The 18,084-nt window shown below is 36.6% G+C and overlaps 2 protein-coding genes across 3 annotated transcripts in view; one reads left to right on the plus strand and one right to left on the minus strand.

Annotated features, from left to right (window-relative positions):
- RECQL (RecQ like helicase) overlaps nucleotides 1-1,387 on the minus strand; it is a 57,586-nt gene extending 56,199 nt beyond the window's left edge. The window contains exon 1 of the mRNA XM_045462634.1: nucleotides 1,254-1,387. The gene's annotated coding sequence lies outside the window, so the exon portion shown is untranslated. The remainder of the gene's footprint in view (nucleotides 1-1,253) is intronic.
- A 110-nt stretch (nucleotides 1,388-1,497) lies between these two features.
- On the plus strand, nucleotides 1,498-14,553 carry GOLT1B (golgi transport 1B). Of its 2 annotated transcripts, XM_045463474.1 has the most exons (6): nucleotides 1,508-1,670; nucleotides 1,954-2,135; nucleotides 7,149-7,240; nucleotides 8,864-9,042; nucleotides 10,160-10,241; nucleotides 12,101-14,553. In XM_045463474.1, exons 3-6 carry the CDS (start codon nucleotides 7,157-7,159, stop codon nucleotides 12,137-12,139), a joined length of 384 nt encoding a protein of 127 aa, XP_045319430.1. In that variant the 5' UTR covers nucleotides 1,508-1,670; nucleotides 1,954-2,135; nucleotides 7,149-7,156; the 3' UTR covers nucleotides 12,140-14,553. The 2 variants fall into 2 exon arrangements, with proteins under 2 accessions (XP_045319429.1, XP_045319430.1); XM_045463473.1 differs by lacking the exon at nucleotides 1,954-2,135 and having other exon boundaries at nucleotides 1,498-1,670.
- Nucleotides 14,554-18,084: the final 3,531 nt, after the last annotated feature.

Consider the following 18,084-nt stretch of genomic DNA (forward strand, 5'->3'; position numbering starts at 1 on the left):
TTGGTTAAATCTTGGCACCTGGGAATCTGCTCTGGGAAATTTTCAATCTTTGGCTATTGTTCTCCTTAAATCACCTCTAATGTGCTGCATACTCTCCAAGGTTTTAAATGCCTGTCAGCAGCCACTCACAGACCAAATGGTAGCCATCAGGATCAGACAACTGTATGAAATCAACAATAACCACATAAATGAAGATGGTGACCACGTGGCCCTTAGCCTAATAATCCAACTAATGACAACAACAAAAATGTGATTCTTCGGCCTGAGTACTTCAATGATAGAACCTGAAAATAACACTATACTGGTTGATCATACTCTCATCCTGAGAGAACCAAAAGGGGGAAAATGTTAAAATCAAAAACAAACGGAGAAGAGCCTTGAAAATTCCTCAAACGGACAAAACCAGTTTTATCAAACAAAGCTCAATTGACCTTACGTTGTTGTAAGACTAACTTGACCTAGGTAATTTCCTTTTTATGCCTCCAGAAATCATAAACAAAACTTGAATTCTCCCAAGGCTGATATGAGATAACCAGTAACCAATTCCCTACCACTTAAGAAAATGTTAATATTCAAATCACTGCGAGGAATAAAGTCACTGACTTCTTACTACATAAGCCGCTTTATAACAATATACCCAAGAGCCTCATTCCCTTTTTGGCTTGAGTGTTCCTGGTTCCCTAGCTGTCTCTTTGGTGGGTGCACCACAAACTTTAATTACTACTTCAGTGATTCATTGGTTTTACTCCCGCTATTTCTTAACTTTTAACAGCACCCACAGCAAATATTTCACGGGGTCACAGCCAGTCATTGATACTGGAGTAACCGTCACTACGGTACCACAGGCTAATTCACCAGGCTCCCCAGCACCTGCTTTTTAAAGACAACATTAATTTAATAATACCCTCCACTGGGCCTATGCGTCCACCGTGCTGTTCACCAATAAATGGTGGTTGCCAATAAACAGACTTTGGTAACCAAGCTTCCTGCATGGGAAAGGCTAGAGATAAAAAGAGAGGAGCAGAAAGTTCAAGGTGCCCCTAAAGGCCCGAACTCCATTAGAGATGGGCGACGATTAACGCCGGTTTCTCTCCTGCCAATATATTGGTGAAAGGAAGTGATCCGCGATAGACCGGCCTCGCCCTCAGGAAGGAAAAAGAAAGGTTAGCCCATTCAAAGCAGAGTTACCCCCAGATCCCCACCCCTCCACACTCCACCCCTACCCCACCCCACCCGCTTCCTCGGTCTCCCACCTCAAAGCGCCCAGCTCAGGACCACTAGGTACTGCTTTCAGCCGCTCTCCAATGAAAACTTCCCGCCACCAAGCTTTCCTTTTTCTCTAGCTGGGAGCATCCGCCCTTCCGGTTAGGTCTCCTCAACCAATTGCAAGTAACACTCTTCTCTAATTGGTGAAGGGGTGTGGCCACCATTTGCGTCACCGAACAAGACTAAGGATGATTGGTCTATATTGGGAGCGGATTTCGCCAATGGGAAGCTGTCTTGAGGCTAGGGTAGGGGTGGCTGCGTGTTTCCGGAAGACGTGGCGGCTCTCCCCTGGGTTGTTTCCCGGCTTCTTTTCTCCCCACTTTGCTTAACGCCCTGGGCGCCCGGAGGTGCTGTAGCCGTTCCCCTCACCGCTGCAGCCATGATCTCCTTAACGGACACCCAGAGTAAGCACTCGCCCCGGTATCCCCGCCTGGAGCCTCACTCACCCGTTGCTCGAGCTCGTCTCGCTCGCCCGCCCCTCTGCCCGGGTCAATGAATGAAGCTCCGTGTTGGGGGCGGCGGCCTGCGGGACTGAGCGAGGGATGCGGGACTGGGAGGGCTGCCTTGAAGGGTCGGGGGCTGGACTTGCAGTGGCAGACCTGGTCTGGGAGGCGGGTCGGCGGGGTCTGGGGAGAAGTCCGATCTGGACTGGGGGGAAGCCTTTGCTGAGCGTCTGTCTTGCACCAGGGTCTCGCCGCTCTCACCCCAGTGAGATGGACGCTTTGTTCCTGCAGATGGCCACAAGAGAAAGTTTGATGCGCGGTACCCGCGGTTCATCCTTGGGGACGTTTCTGCATATGACAAACTTGGGGTCCTCTACAAGTTACTGGCCGGTTGTTTGGGAGGCGGTATTTTAGATGTCACCTATTGTAGGTGTTTGGGTTTTAAAAAAATATGCTTACACTTAAATATTTTGAGTATTTCGCCTTTTGCCACCTCTGGAAACCTTCCAAAAATTCCTTGAAACGACTTCACTTTTCTACCACCTAATGTTTCCGCAGTAGTAAAAAGCCACTTTGTGTTCAGTTAAACGATTTCTTTCCTTAATGTTGTATATTGTGCTTTGTGGTTTGTTTTATTATTTTAGCATTTCTTTCTGCCTACCACAGGGTTTTCCAGGCTTATTTTATATCTAAGGTTAGCATTGCTATCTGTTACCATTTCTTTAATTATAACACTTCTACTTTTCTCACGCTTTTGTCAATCTTAATAGGTTTTGTATTTACATACCTGCCCAACAATGGGTCCTATCTTTTAATGGTCATGATAGTCTTTTTGTCTCACCTTGCCTTATCTGTCATGATTTTTTTCTTAATTATGCTTAACTTACTTTGATTTTCAAGATTTTAAAATCTAAACAGTCTATTGAAAATAGAGTTTCATTTAAAATGCTCTATATTAAAGTGGAGTCTTAAAGTTTGGATTCAAGTCATGGCTGAGTTGAACTTGACAGAGCTTCTGTTGTGTCCTATATACACTACCACCCCAATCAGGTGCTTTTCCTTCCAGTGGTTGGATGGGTCTACACCTTCGTGCCACCCCTGCACTGACCCCTTTTGGTCTGTTGGCCTGCTCTGATCAGAAAACATAAAGTCCTTTTTTGTTTCTTTTTTTCCTTTTTTCTTTTCTTTCTTTTTTTCTCCTCCCCCCCCTTACTGTTATAATAGAAACTAGCAATTGTATAAAGGCATCTTCTTTTATTTTATCAAGTGCTTTCATGTAAATCATTACACTGAATTTTTATTAGAGCGCTATAAGGCAGGGAGAGGTATATCTCTTCTATAAATTAAAAGAGGCTCAAAAGAAATTCAATGTGTGGTCATAAGGAAAGTGACAGAAGCAAGGCTTGATCCCAGGTCTCCTGGCTCAGAAACCTTTGTGTTCACTGGACCATACTAGCATCTAAGAAGACTTCACATAAATCTTATTTGAGATCTATCTTAGAATGATGTAATTCTTTCATAGCAAGAATAGTTGCAACAGTAGATATTTATCCTACACAATTATGCATTGATTTTTTTTTTTTTTTTGAGAGAGAGATTGTGTAGGATAGTCAGATCCTATTCTGTTTGTTCTGTTCCTTTTGACTGAGACCCAAAATTAAAATTAAGTTGTTAGAGGAAATTAGGAGAATTGTATACCTAAATTGCTGAAATTTATTTCTAATTCTACTAATTAGAAGAAGTACTTAATCTCTACACAGTTATTCTAACTATAAAGTATTATTTTTTTATCTGAGTCTGATTATTACACAGATTAAAACTATGAACTATTATCCTTTGCACCGAGATTCTCTTCTGTTGAAGACTTCTTATAGGGACAGGTGCCTGATTTACATTCTTCCAAAATCCAGAACCAGGGGATTGACTTGGAATATGGGCAGAATAGGTAGGGAGTGTTCCCCATTATTAAATTGATGAGAAAGGTTAAATTATACTCTTTGATGTTCATTTGCCATATGTTTTAGTTAGGACAGTGGATTGGAACACAAAATGGTTAGTGAACCAAAAGGTCTTGGATTTCAAATGGTGTTTGTGTGTGTGTGTGTTTAACTGCAGAAATTGGCCATCGTTCAAGTGATTTGCCGAGATTATTCTGGAATCCTGATTCTGGGAGAGGGTGACAGAGCACTGAACAGAATCAATAGCAATTCATGATTGTTTTAAGGGATTCTATAATAGCACTCTCCCCACCCCCTCCATAAAAACACAAGATTTATTGAGGCGATGGAGTAGGGTATTTCCCATGCTGCCTGTAAACCTTTACATCATTATGTCACTTTGTCTGAAATTCTACCGTAATATTCAGTTGAGTGGTTCAATTAGCTGATACTCAGTCGAGTTCTTTATAATAAAATTTTCTGTTTTTTAAAAGGCATAGGAAGAAAGAGAAAGCTAATATTAAAATTTTTAAATACGATACCAAAATGTTAGTGATTGCTATTGGATTAAGCGTATCTTTCCTTATAAAGTTTCCACAATAAGTTCTCTTTTTATTTTAGACAAATGTCATTAAGTTGTTTTTATTAGATTGTTATTTAAAAAAAAAAAACCACACACATGTGCAAGAGGAATGCAGATTTGATAGCTGCAAGAGAGGAAGGTAAATTTGTTTTTCTGGATATGATCCTGGTGATGAGCGGGCAACTCCACGTAGGGCTTTACTAACCAGAGGGCTTATGAATGCATAAGCCTAGGGAAGATGGGAATTTGGGAGATGAGAAAAGGGCACAGTGAGGCCAGTTAGAGACTTTTGGCCCATTCAGGTCCGGAAATAACTTGGCAACATGATGCCAGTACCAGTTTGGGCAAATATGTCACAAGCAACGGTCTCCTCCTGGACTACACTGGATGAAATAGTTTTGGTTCCCCTGTTATGGTTTTTAAGCTGTGGAGTCCAGAAACAGGGTTTGAATTCTAGCCTGACTCCACGCAACCACCACTCTTCCTGCCCAGCTGTCCCCCCACCTCCAAGGCACCACATACATACATTTGCTGATTCTATGAACAGATGAGTTCCTAATCTGTGATACGTGGGGCGGGTGCTACTTTTCACCTCACATTTTTGTTAAAAGAATTACAACATATTTGTATAAACATTTCAGCGAATATGAAACCATATCCAGATATTATCTTTTCTCACAGCAGTCAACTTTTAATACTTCTACTAACACCTACTTAGTTGTGTTAGGTAACAAACTAATCCTATTAAACTTGAGTCACCTAGAGATGCTTCTCCCAGAAGCTCAGTATGCTCCAGTGCCCTTGAATTTCATTTAACCAAACATATTTAACCTAAAAAAAAGGTAAGAAAATCCTGTAGGAAGGGGTATGATGTAATAGGTAAGGACAGGGACTGAGTCCAAATGGTTAGCCAGAAGTGTGACTCCAGGTATATTAAGTCATCTCTCTAAACTCCTCTTACTCGATCTCTAAAATGATGTAATGATACCTACTTTGCAGTAGTATTGGGAGGATTAAGTTATGTAAGGCATGCAAAGCACCTCCTAATGGCTAATTCATGGTAAATTCTCAGTATATAGTAGGTGTATTTCTATATAATTCCTTTCTGCTGAACAAACCTCTCAAATTTTTTATGTAATCATTAGGACAATTTATGAAAAGTTGGAAGTTAGTCATACTCAAGTAACTCAACTGTCGATGACTAAATCCTAACTACTAAATAGTTATACAATGGAATTTTACTTGTTCTTTTGTCCATGTTTTCCTCTAGGAAATTATGTCTGACAGCTAAACAGTTATTTTGTTGAATTCTCTTAAGGGATTTAAGCATGAAAGCATTAGCTTCACATTTTCATAGGATTTTGTGTCTGTGGAATACATTTATCAGTATATTTATAGACTAGTACCTGAATTCTTTTAGACTAACTTTGGGAGAAAAGGTAGCTGGAATGGAAGGCAGTAGATAACTACAAATTGAGGACATGGGGGATATAGAAAAGGTATATGATAGAAGTATGCAACTCATCAGAACATTTCTTAAATTTTTTTTTAAGTGGCTGTGACCTAGATTTGGGCTTTCTGGAGCCACAGCCAAAAAGTTAAGTAACAGATCAGAAATCATTAATGGTGTATTTAAAATTGAGTTTCCAGGGGCGCGTGGGGGGCTCAGTCAATTAAGCATCCTACTTCCGCTCAAGTCATGATCTCTCAGTTCGTGAGTTCCAGCCTCTCATAGGGCTCTGTGCTGACAGCTCGGAGCCTGCAGTCTGCTTCAGATTCTGTGTCTCTCTCTCTCTCTGCCTCTCTCCCACTAGTGCTCTGTCTCTCTCTCTCTGTCTCTCAAAAATAAATAAACATTAAAAAATAAAATAAAATTGAGTTTCCAAAAATATGGTAGTTTTTGCTCTGATTGATTATTTCAAGCAGATAGTAAGCGTCTAGGTAAAATAAGGGTTGGTGAGTATTTCCTGACAGCAAAACTAAAATGATCAAGGTGACTTAGTGGCTTATGCTTTTAGCATTAACAGAAAAGGACAACTGTAATCTTAGAAAGTTAGGAATCTTCAGACTGAAAAGAGAAGACCAAGAGAATGTGAAGGTAATAAAATTATTAGTTTTATATACAGGATGAACATAAACTTCAGTGCTTATGCTTCATTCACCATCAGATAGTACCTAGAAGAGATACAGGCATTTCGGAGTCTTTGAATAAAAAGAGTAAAACTCCAGAATATTAATATTAAGTACAACTGTGTTCTTTGAAACTCTGGAGTACTGCTTTTAGGACTCGTACACTAAACATGTGATTGGATTCATGGTTTAGGTAATTTATAGAAGATAAACCCATACCATCAAGAAGTTAAAAGTGATACATAACCTTCTGAAAATTAACTTTTGAGGAGATGGCAATGTGATTCTCAAAATACTGTTGTTGTGAGAAGTGTATCATGGAGTGAAGTATACCGTGCAGACCCACTGTAACATTTCCACTGGGTTAAAGAAGGAGTTAGATGAAAAGAAGGAAGAAGTAACTGGAGATATTGTGCATATAAATAATATAGAATATGAAAGAGATAAATAGTAAAAGTAAACTCATATATTTATGCCTGGTGCCAGAGGAGTTCTTGGGAGGGAAAAAATTTACAACCCAAGATTTAGAATCCTGATTATCTTTCTCTGTTATGCATATGTTTATGAGAAGTGCTGTCTCTCATAAATTCATATTTTATATGTTGAGGTTATTTGCTGATGTTACTTTGTTATAGACCTTAATGAATGTCATAAAGTTAACCTGCAATGTTAGGAACCTATTTTCTTATATCATCCAAAAGAAACTGAGAAACTTCCTTACTTAGTTTATAGGGATCTTAATGTAACTTTAATTTTTCTCTACCCTTAACTATATAATTTATATTGCAGAAATTGGAATGGGATTAACAGGATTTGGAGTGTTTTTCCTGTTCTTTGGAATGATTCTCTTTTTTGACAAAGCACTACTGGCTATTGGAAATGTGAGTTTTTCAATATATATTTTAACTAAATTCGTAAGGAAATTTTAACTGCAGATGAATTATTGCCTGCTGTTAGGTTGGGGGGAAACAATTCCCTATTATTCATGTAAAGATTCCTGTTAGCTTCTCTGTTTCCATCAGGAGTAAAACCTGTTTTGTGTTTAAATAAAAGGTAAACACTTAAAGAAGTTTTTGAATAACTACTCTGTTAAGTGTTTGATGTGTGATATACAATAGATTAAATCAAGGCTGCCTCTAAATAGGAGTTCAAAATAAATGACTTGGTAGCCCCCATGTCTTGGTAAATTTATAAATATGTTTAACTTAAAACATATGACTTTAGACATTTGGTTCAGTAGCATGAAATAGGTTTTTAAAAGCCATTTAAACCTCTTAATATATCTGTATATTAAGAATTGACTTCCTAAGAAACGTGTATATTGTTTATTTGGACTGTACTTTGTTGTCCATGTGTGGAGGTTGTGCAAGAGTGAAATATCTTAGAAGTGTGTATTACTGTTGGGCTTGTAATTGGAAATTGGAAGATATAAAGGGTAACAAAATTGTTCAAAATCGATAGGTTAATTAATAACATATAAGTAGCATTGGTATCTGAGAATACGAAGCTTAACCATTAGGTTCAATCAATATTTGTATGAAAATTTTTCATTAAACACAGTTATGAAATGGGGCACCTAGGAGGCTCAGTCGGTTAAGCCTTCAACTCTTGATTTCTGTTGAGGTCATGAACTCAAGGTTCGAGGGATTGGAAACCACCACCACCATCACCCTGTGAATGCTGAGCCATTCAGCCTGCTTAGTATTCTTTCTCTCCCTCTCACCCTCCCCTAATTATGTGTATGTGTGAACACGTGCGTGCACGCTCGCTCTCTCTCAAAAAAAAAATAATAATAAGTAAATAAAAATTAAATAAAAATGTTTCATCCCATTAAAAAAAAAAAAAAGATAGGAAGGAAGGCAACTATTGGGAATAAAGCCTGGGAAAAAACAAGCTTTTACTAGATCACCATTTCTTGTTCACTATCTGAAAACATACAAAATATATATTTGAGAACGTGGCTTTATTTTTATTTCTGCTGCCACCAGATATTCTGGAATTAGTAAGACTAATTCCTCTTCCTGGCCTTTCATGGTTTCTTCCATCATCTTGGCCAAGTCAGTACTTCTCCCACCCACAGAACACCTCTAGCCTAGGGTGAAGTGTGCAAAACCAGGAATACCTTCGGGTGACATATTTATGGGCAGCCTTCTTTTTTTGCCCTGCCTCTCATCTGCTTAGCCAAGCCCTCTCCATCTAGTTTACCTGGGAAAACCACTGCATGTGCACATGCCCTTCGGTAACATCTAATCTTTAGTTCTCTTTTTCTGCATTTAATCAAGATAGAAGAGGACTGAGAAGACTGGACTACAACTACAACATTAGCATGCTTAGCACACTGCTTGGTTCTGCCTCTTCGTGTGCACTGTAGTTTTCTCCAGCCAGTTGCCCACACTAAGAGCCAGATGTATTTCTTTTTATTATATTTAGCTTTGACCTTGCTTTTCAAATTCATGCAGTGTGTGTAACTGCTTTTTCTATCTTGCATTTTCTTTCTCTCCTAGGTTTTATTTGTGGCTGGCTTGGCTTTTGTAATTGGTTTAGAAAGAACATTCAGATTCTTCTTCCAAAAACATAAAATGAAAGCGACAGGATTTTTCCTGGGTGGAGTATTTGTAGTCCTTATTGGTTGGCCTTTGATAGGCATGATCTTTGAAATTTATGGATTCTTTCTATTGTTCAGGTAAGGCAATTTTTTTATTTTACCTTTTCTCATTCAATGAACCAGTACCTCAAATAATTATTACAAAAGCCCAGATATTTGCATCAGCATGAATACAAAGACCATAATTTTCTCAAATGGATTTTTGTTTACATTGAATTTTATTACAGCTTTAGATAATTCAGTCAACTATAAAAGTGTTTATCAAATGTATAAATAGTATACATTATCTTGTATTTTCAATGCAATAAAATTCATTTTATTGGGATTTTAAGGCACTGTCTTTTCTATTAAGGCACTGTCTCCTATTTTTATCAACTAAACAGTGATACATACATACAGCATTTTAATACATAGAACCTAATACTGCATAGTTACTGCCACTTGATGACAATTCTTTTAGTTCATACTCATATTAGAAAATTTTGTGCTAAATGAACTATGTTAGATTTTGATCAGTTAACATTTTACAAATGCTAGTTACGAAGTGAATAAATAATAGCATGCAATGTGAGAAAATACCTTTATATAAGGTAAGTTTATTTATTCAGGAAATGTATATCCTTTGTCTTCTATCTGCCAAATACCATATTCTTCATGGGAAGACATGAAAATGAATTGTCAAATCCGCCTTAGAAAATCTCTCATTTCTGATATGGGCACTAGACTATAAATATCCAGTAGTAGGAGAGCCTGGGTGGCTCAGTCGGTTAAGCATCTGACTTCAGTTCAGGTGATGATCTCATGTTTCATGGATTCGAGCCCCGCATCAGGCTCTGCACTGCTACAGAGCCTACTTAGGATTCTCACTTTCTCTTCTCTCTCTGCCCCTCTCCTGCTTGCACTTTCTCTCTGTCTCAAGATGAATAAATAACTTAAAAAAAAAAAGAATATAGTAGTAGTAATAATAGTAGTAATGCTGTTACAAATGTATAAGCAAAATACTATATGAGCATAATTAAGAAAGATCAAATCCAGGGAGAGGAAAGAAACATTACCACTAAAGGTAACATTTGAAATTTGAAGTCTCCAAAACATTTAAAATTTTAATAGGATCCTTTCTTTTTACTTGGTTAGCAATTGATTTTGATAATAAAGAATATGTAAGTTCTGAGAATCTTTTTTTCCTTCTTCCTAGGGGCTTCTTTCCTGTGGTCATTGGCTTTATTAGAAGAGTACCAGTCCTTGGATCCCTCTTGAATTTACCTGGAATTAGATCAGTAAGTAATCATGTATTAGAAATAAAATTTTTAAACCTACAAAATAAATACTGTGATGTTCTTTACTTCTAGAAATACAAGTAATTGATGTTTTTATTATGATATAAATTGTTACATTGCCATAGATTACCATGAATACCAGAGAAAATAATCATTGCTGACCTTATAAAACCTGGAATTTTGTTTCACTATATCCATTTAATATTCTTGTTTTATTTATTTTTTTTTAATGTAACTCAATTTATATGCTGCCTTTCTCTTTGAAAGATCTGGTACTTTTCAATTAACTTTTATATGATCTCTAATTTTAGAAGCCATTATATAAAAAGGACATCATCATTTCTAGTAAATATTATTTTCTTTCTTAGTATCACCAATAGCATGCATTAAGACAATTAAATCAAGCACTAATTATACTGGAAGTCAGATGATAAAATGCTGTTCCCAACTCTGTTCCACAGTTTGAATGATCTCATCAAATCTGTTCCTCCAAGATGGGCCATCAACATCCTAAAGTTGTTTACAGACATTTGTAGATGTTACTAACAAAGTCCATAGCATTTACTGGATTCTCAGAGAGCTAAAGGATGGCTCACCCACAGAAGAATAGGTACCACTGTAAGACAAAAATCTCATTTTCAACCTCAAGTCGATTTTAGAGTCAGAATATTACAGCCCAGACAACCTTGATGTTTGAAGTTACTTTTGGAGAGAGAATGTTGTGCTTTCTCTACACATAAATTTAACTGAAATCCTAATGAATCCATGGTACTTTCAAAGCAACATTTAGTTTTAGTGCACCCATTACCTATTTATAGTAATATAAAAGGTTGGAATGTGTATATTCTGATTTCATTTGCATTAATCTCCAAACTCATACTGTAGTAAATGTTGTTTTTACTTAGAATGGCTTTTGAATTTACTGAAACTTCTAGTTATGCAGTTGTAATCATTATTCATGTCCTTAATTTAAGGATCCTTCATTGTTTGCATAAATAAACACCCAATGCTGTCAGTTATGTTTCCTATCATTATTACTTTCTTATAATAAATTCTTAAGTAAAAGTGTGAATAGTGAAATGAAAAGAAGGGTTAAATGATTGCTAGAGTTTGATAGTATTGTGACCACTTGGGTTACACAACTTTTAATATATCCACTAATTATTTTGTTTCAATATTTGCATCACCATCTGGAATGCTGAAGAAGGCCCAATTGCTTTATATTTGGGGTGGAGTAGCCAAAGTAAATAACCACTTAACATTAACTTGTGTTAAAATTTATATTCTGTAATTATTAATTTGTGCTTGCCTCATTACATCTATTTTTAATGTCATTGCCACTTTCAGTCTGAAGTCCAGAATACACATTTAAAGTATTTTTACTCAATAGCTGTTGTTAATTGTTGAACTTAATGGAGTTAAATCTGTTTGTTCAAAGACTACATAGGCCCAGAAGAGATCCACAGTAATGGTCAGTGGAAATATCTTATTGGGTTCATTAATGCATGAATGGCTGACATTTCAGCTTTTTATTTTTTTATTGTTTTGTTAAGCTAGCAGTGTTACCTTCATTTTATCCAGTTTTTTTATTCATTGTGTTGCATTTCTTGTGTTGCACCCTTAAAGTCATATGCATAACATGTCATGCAAAAACAACCTTAGAAAAGAAAAATTTTATACACATTTACATGTCAGAAGATTGTGGTGAGTAGTACTGGATTAACCATTGTCAGTCACACCTTAAATTGCCACGAATCTTACGAAGTTGGGTTTTTTAAATCAACATATAAAATGTTGATATAATGTTTTTGTAATGCTCTGCGCTTTCTTTTAATTATCTGTTTTTCTTCTCCTTGCAGTTTGTAGATAAAGTTGGAGAAAGCAACAATATGGTATAACAACAAGTGAATTGAAGACTCATTTAAAATATTGTATTATTTATAAAATCCTTTGAAGAATATTCAGCACAAAATTAAATTACATGAAATAGCTTGTAATGTTCTTTACAGAAGTTTAAAACGCATAGTCTACAAAGTACCAATAGCAGTTAACAAAGAAGCAATGAGAACAGGCTTCTAATCAAGTGATCTGAGAAGTCAGCAAGCAAACTAAAGGAGATGAACTCTAGGTTACAGTACTTATTGAAACTCTTGAAGGCGATTTTTATTGTTTATCCACAATGTGCGAAGCACAGCCATCCTTGGAGAACTGTGGTGCCTGTTTCTTTCCTTTTTGTTTTGAAGGTGCAGGAGCACGCATAGGCATTTGCTTTTTAGAAATATCCACTGGAATGGCAAAAATATTTCCAGTTGCACTGTGTCTCTGAAAGTGATGCATGAGTTAGATTGGATTATGTCATTTTAATGTATTAAAACCAAGGAAAACCCAGTTTTGATGTATGAATCACTTTTTTTTGTAAGCATATGGCTAAAATAAAACATTTGTGGTTCTTCTGATTCTTAATATTTTAGAGCCAGATGAAAACTGAACTAGATATTCACTGTTGGAATACGCAAAGGTCATTTATTCTTTATAACTGAACACTCCAGAACTACTCATAAGTCTTGAGAGTCTAACTTGGTTATCCATATCCTACATTACATGTAAGCATCTAACAAAAAGCATTCTTAACCATGAAGTAGTCTGTTACATTGAATAGTCTTTTATTTAAGATACTAAATGATGCAAACCAAATGGATTTTTCCATGTCATGGTGTAGTTTTCCTTTCTTTTTTGTTTTTGTTTTTGATTTTAGCAGTGGTTTTACTGTTTTGCTTTTCATAAATAACTATTGGTAATGTTTACTTTAAGATGTAATATGTTAAAAGGTTAAACTTACAGGTATTTGTTAAGGGCTTTTCATGTAAAATTGAGTTTTCCTTTACTTTTAGCTTTTTCATAACATAAACATCAATATGCATGACGAATGCTTCATAAGATGCTTTGTCTTGAGTTCATGGAGAAAATACCAGAATTCACATGCTAAAGTTAGTTTACTGTAATTAAATGGGCTATAGTTTCTTAAAAACATGACACTAAAAAAATATGTTGTTTTTCCTACTATTGATGCTTGACTGGCAGTAAGAAACAGTGGTTGTTTCTTGGTAGTTTTCCAAGTTGACAGCTTTTCTGGTAGATGTAAGAACACATTTCAACAGCCACAGTACTATTTGTTTTACCACTAATGATTGCATTATTTACCTTTTTTTTAACAGTTGCAAAGCTTTTTAATGCACAAAATCATAATTGAAATTTGTGATTTTTATTTAGAAACATGTCTACAAAAGATATCATAGCTTATATTATTTTTAGTTAAATCTCAGTACACAGGGAACTCCCATTCTTGCTTGTCGAAAGAAGGAAAGACTTGGTATGTAGTTTAATGGTTCGGTCTTGTGGATTACTGCCTTTTGGTACTGGCATTTGACTTATGACATAATCTGTGAAACTAGATGATATTGACAAAATGAGACTCCTACCTCAATAGTTCATGGAATAATAAGAGACCTAGTGTTGTGTCTAATGTTCTTCAAAAAAGTAATATCCTCATTTGGGAGAGTGTCAAATATATACATATTTTGGGGATCGACTTATACAAGTTGCCCTGTAGGACTCTTCTACATATTTTTGACTGATCCATATTATTTTCAGTGGCTAGATAATTCTACCTTTTTAGAACAAGAACAGTATCTGTTAATGTAAGGAACATCTGTATTATTTAACTCCTTTGTAGACATGAATTTCTATCAAAATGTTCTTTGCACTGTAACAGATAACTTTTTCAAAATCTTATTTCAGAAGCATTATTAGAAGTTGTGTAAAGGATTTGATAATTTCCCAGTCCTTAGTAAGATTGAGAGGCTGGAGCAGTTTTCAGTTTTCAAAGAGTCCACAGTTAATCTCAAATGTGAGTTTGGGACTGCTCGGCAGCACTGTATATTTCTTACTCATAACCACTGATGAGGCTCTATTTTTAAACATATTAGTCTTCTGACAGAAAGCACTGTACATTGTATTGTTTCTTCCTTTCCAAAATTAGCCTTCTGTCTTTGTGACAAAAATGTACTTTGATCATTGCTATAAAGATGGAGGAGAAGGTCTAATACTACTTAGCCTTAAGTGTATCTGGCATTGTTCAAATGTATTTTCTGTAACAGAAACATACTTGCAATGTTTTCTTTTCCCCTTATAAATTGTAATTCCTGGAATACTGCTGCTTTAAAAAGTCTCACAGTCAGATTATATGATCTAACAATTGAATATTGTAAATACACTTGTCTTACCTCTCAATAAAAGGGTACTTTTCTATTAATTGGTGGTTGTCTTAGCTCCGGCTGCTATAACAAAATTCTGTAGACTGGGTAGCGTAAACAGACATTTGTTTCTCACAGTTCTGGATGCTGGGAAGTCCAAAAAGACAGGTGAGGGTAGACTCAGTTAGTGGTAAGGACCACAGCTGCCTTCTTGCTGTGTCCTCGTGTGGCAGACAGCTTTAGTCTCTTCATCTTTTTATAAGAACACTAATCCCATCATGGAGAGCTCATCTTCATGACCTCATCTAAACCTAACTGCTTTCCCCCAAACCCAACCTCCAAATATCCTCATATTAAGGGTTAAGGTCTCAACATAATGAATTTGGGGAGGATACATATTCAAATACTGAATATGTATTTGAATAAAGATTCAAATAAATCTTTATAATGAAATCCTAAAAAATTAGTTTAGGATTGCACAATAGCTTGCCTCATTTTTTTTTAAATTAGCCTTATATGCAGTTTTCTTTTCTATAAAATGGTCATTGCATTTTTCATTTCCAAATTGTTTAGATGTACTCAAATAAACCTTAGGTTAAAAAGTTGGCAGTTAGAAACTGGAGAAATGTTTAAATTATTTTTCTCAAAATGGAAAGAATAGTAACAATTCGTAAGTATTTTGTGACGAAACCACTTCTGCGGTGTTTTGATTATAAATTTTGGTAAGACCAAAAATCACTGGCTATGTCTACTACTTAAGGTCCCCAATAAGTATTTGTTGAATCCAATAATTGAACGTCAAGTCTTGACTACTGTCCGGCAAACCAGAAGTCTTAAATCTGTTTATCTTTCTAACCTTGTCCTCTGTGCTAAAATGTTCCAACCTCTACCCTTCTGTTACCTGTACCTATGTAGGAGATTGGACACAGAAGTAGGATGCCCCAAACCCAACAACTGGCACACAATTTTTTTCTTTTTTAATAGGCTTCACACCCAGCATGGGGCCCAACATAGGGCTTAAATTCACTACCATGTGATCAAGACCTGAGCTGAGATCAAGAGTTAGATGCTTAACGGACTGAGTGATCCACCCAGGAGCCTCTGGCACGCTCTTCCACAACCTTGTCTTTATTAGCTCTCAAGACCAAATCAAAAGTGCACCTCTGTCATATCTTCTTTGACCCACTATACCGAAACATCTGGTCCATCCTTGTCCTCTCATAGAAATTTCCACTTGTTTTGTATTATTTGGTTATGGAAAAGAGATTCCCAAGGTTCAAAACCTTAAGTAAAAGAAAGACAGTAGACATTGGCCAATGAATAGGGAGCTTTATTTTGGATAGCAGGCCTTTTCTGTGTCCCTGAATCAGAAACTGGTAGCCCTTTGAGAAAGATACTTCTATTTGTGAGACAGCTGGCCTACGTGGCAGACTGGCCCTGGCATAGAATAAAGCCAAAGTAGAAGATTGAACCAATGACCTCATTCATATATACCAAAATCCTCTATTCTGTCATCAAAGAAGTAATTTGGATATTTTATTAGTATAATAGCCATATTATCCAAGTAACTTTACCCATAATAGATGTGTTGCCTATATGAACACAATAATCACTAACCTTGTAAAAATATGATTTAAACAGTGACCATTATTGTATAAATGGCCTGGGCACACTGCAGTCGATTGGAAGAATTCAGGTAGCATCAGTAATACAGGCAAAATGGTCTTCCTTGAATATGTCTTTAAAAAAGGTTTAACCAATGGGTGCCTGGGTGGCTCAGTCAGATGAGCATCAGACTTCAGCTCAGGTCACGATCTCATGGTCTATGAGTTTAAGCCCCGCGTCGGGCTCTGTGCTGACAGCTCAGAGCCTGGAGCCTGCTTCAGATTCTATGTCTCCCTCTCTCTCTGCCCCTCCCCCGCTCATTCTCTCTCTCTCTCTCTCTCTCTCTGTCAAAAATAAATAAACATTTAAAAAAAAAAAAAAGGTTTATCCAAGTTGTCTGGTGCCTGGTCATAATATCAGCAGAACAAAATTGAATGGTTTTATCCCTCAAGTGTTTTTTGATCAAGTAACTTTTCTTAGCCTATCTCTAAGTTTAGATATGTAAAAGTCCTAAAATGTTGTGATTTAACAAAAACTATATTGGGAGGCAATGCCATTTTAGAACAAATGGATTATGCCACTTTTGATAAGACTACAATATTGATAATATGTCAAAACCATTCTCTTCATTTGTGCGTATTACACTGAAAATGGCAGCTTTGACGTAAAGCATCTGCTTGTGAATTCATCAGCTAAACCTTTATAAACAAGCCACATCATACATTTTTCCTTCAAATTAGAAACTCAAAACATGGTTTTATTGGTGATTCACTTTCCTGTCCCTCTTCCTAAAAATGTTTCTGTGTTTTTGGTAGGGAGAGGGGGAAGAGGCATTTTATTTGTTTGTTGAGTGACCTAACATTTGGGTTTCACTTAGGACTTCATTTGAAACAATATATAATTTTATTTAGTTTATTGCTCATTTTTGGAAGTTGCTACCATCCCTTGAAATTAAATCCTAAAATCTAATATTTAAAGAAATATGATTTTATCCAGTTTGGATGGTAACCTTTTAGTCCTTAGTTTTTAATGTTTTCCTTCTTCTAAGACCTTGGGAAACACTACAGGAGCAGCTTTGTCTCCTTCTTGCTTGACTTATGCTTTAAAGGGAATAAATATTCCTCGAGTTTCTACCTACAGACTACTTTCTATATTCCATTCTCATTTACTAACCTAACCTTATGTTCATGTCTTCACAGCTGGCAAATCTAAATATCAAGTGCCCAAATCCTAATCTCTCTTACACAATCTATTTGCAGATAGAGAGCATCAGCCCCTCAAACTTCAATCCCAAATCAACTGTATCTGTTCTCTCCCCGTACACTCCCTGATATTTCTATTGCTAGCCATTTTCCCAGCCACACAGACTCACAAAGTTTCATTTTGGTCACTTATATCATCTAAAGCTTTACTACTCAAAATGTCTCAGGATCAGTAGAGTAACATCCATCAGCGTCACCGGGGAGTTTATTAGAAATGAGAATTTCAGGGGCGCCTGGGTGGCGCAGTCGGTTAGGCGTCTGACTTCGGCCAGGTCACGATCTCGCGGTCCGTGAGTTCGAGCCCCGCGTCGGGCTCTGGGCTGATGGCTCAGAGCCTGGAGCCTGTTTCCGATTCTGTGTCTCCCTCTCTCTCTGCCCCTCCCCCGTTCATGCTCTGTCTCTCTCTGTCCCAAAAATGAATAAACGTTGAAAAAAAAAATTAAAAAAAAATAAAAAAAAAGAAATGAGAATTTCAGACCTCACCCTAGCTGTACTAAATCAGAAACCGCATTTTTACAAGATTTCCAAGTGATTCGTATGCATTTTAGTTCCTGAGGAGCACTACTCTAACTTTTAGAGGAAAGGGATTATCTTGCTTATCTATGGTACCTTAGCATATGGTGGGTACTCAGGTCCTTGTTCAGTATCTGCCTATGTACATAACTGTTTCGACTGAATATTGATATACTTTGCATCCTTTCCCTCTTGCATTCTACACATTCC

Source organism: Leopardus geoffroyi, chromosome B4 (genome assembly GCF_018350155.1).
Source record: "Leopardus geoffroyi isolate Oge1 chromosome B4, O.geoffroyi_Oge1_pat1.0, whole genome shotgun sequence".
Lineage (NCBI taxonomy): Eukaryota > Metazoa > Chordata > Mammalia > Carnivora > Felidae > Leopardus > Leopardus geoffroyi.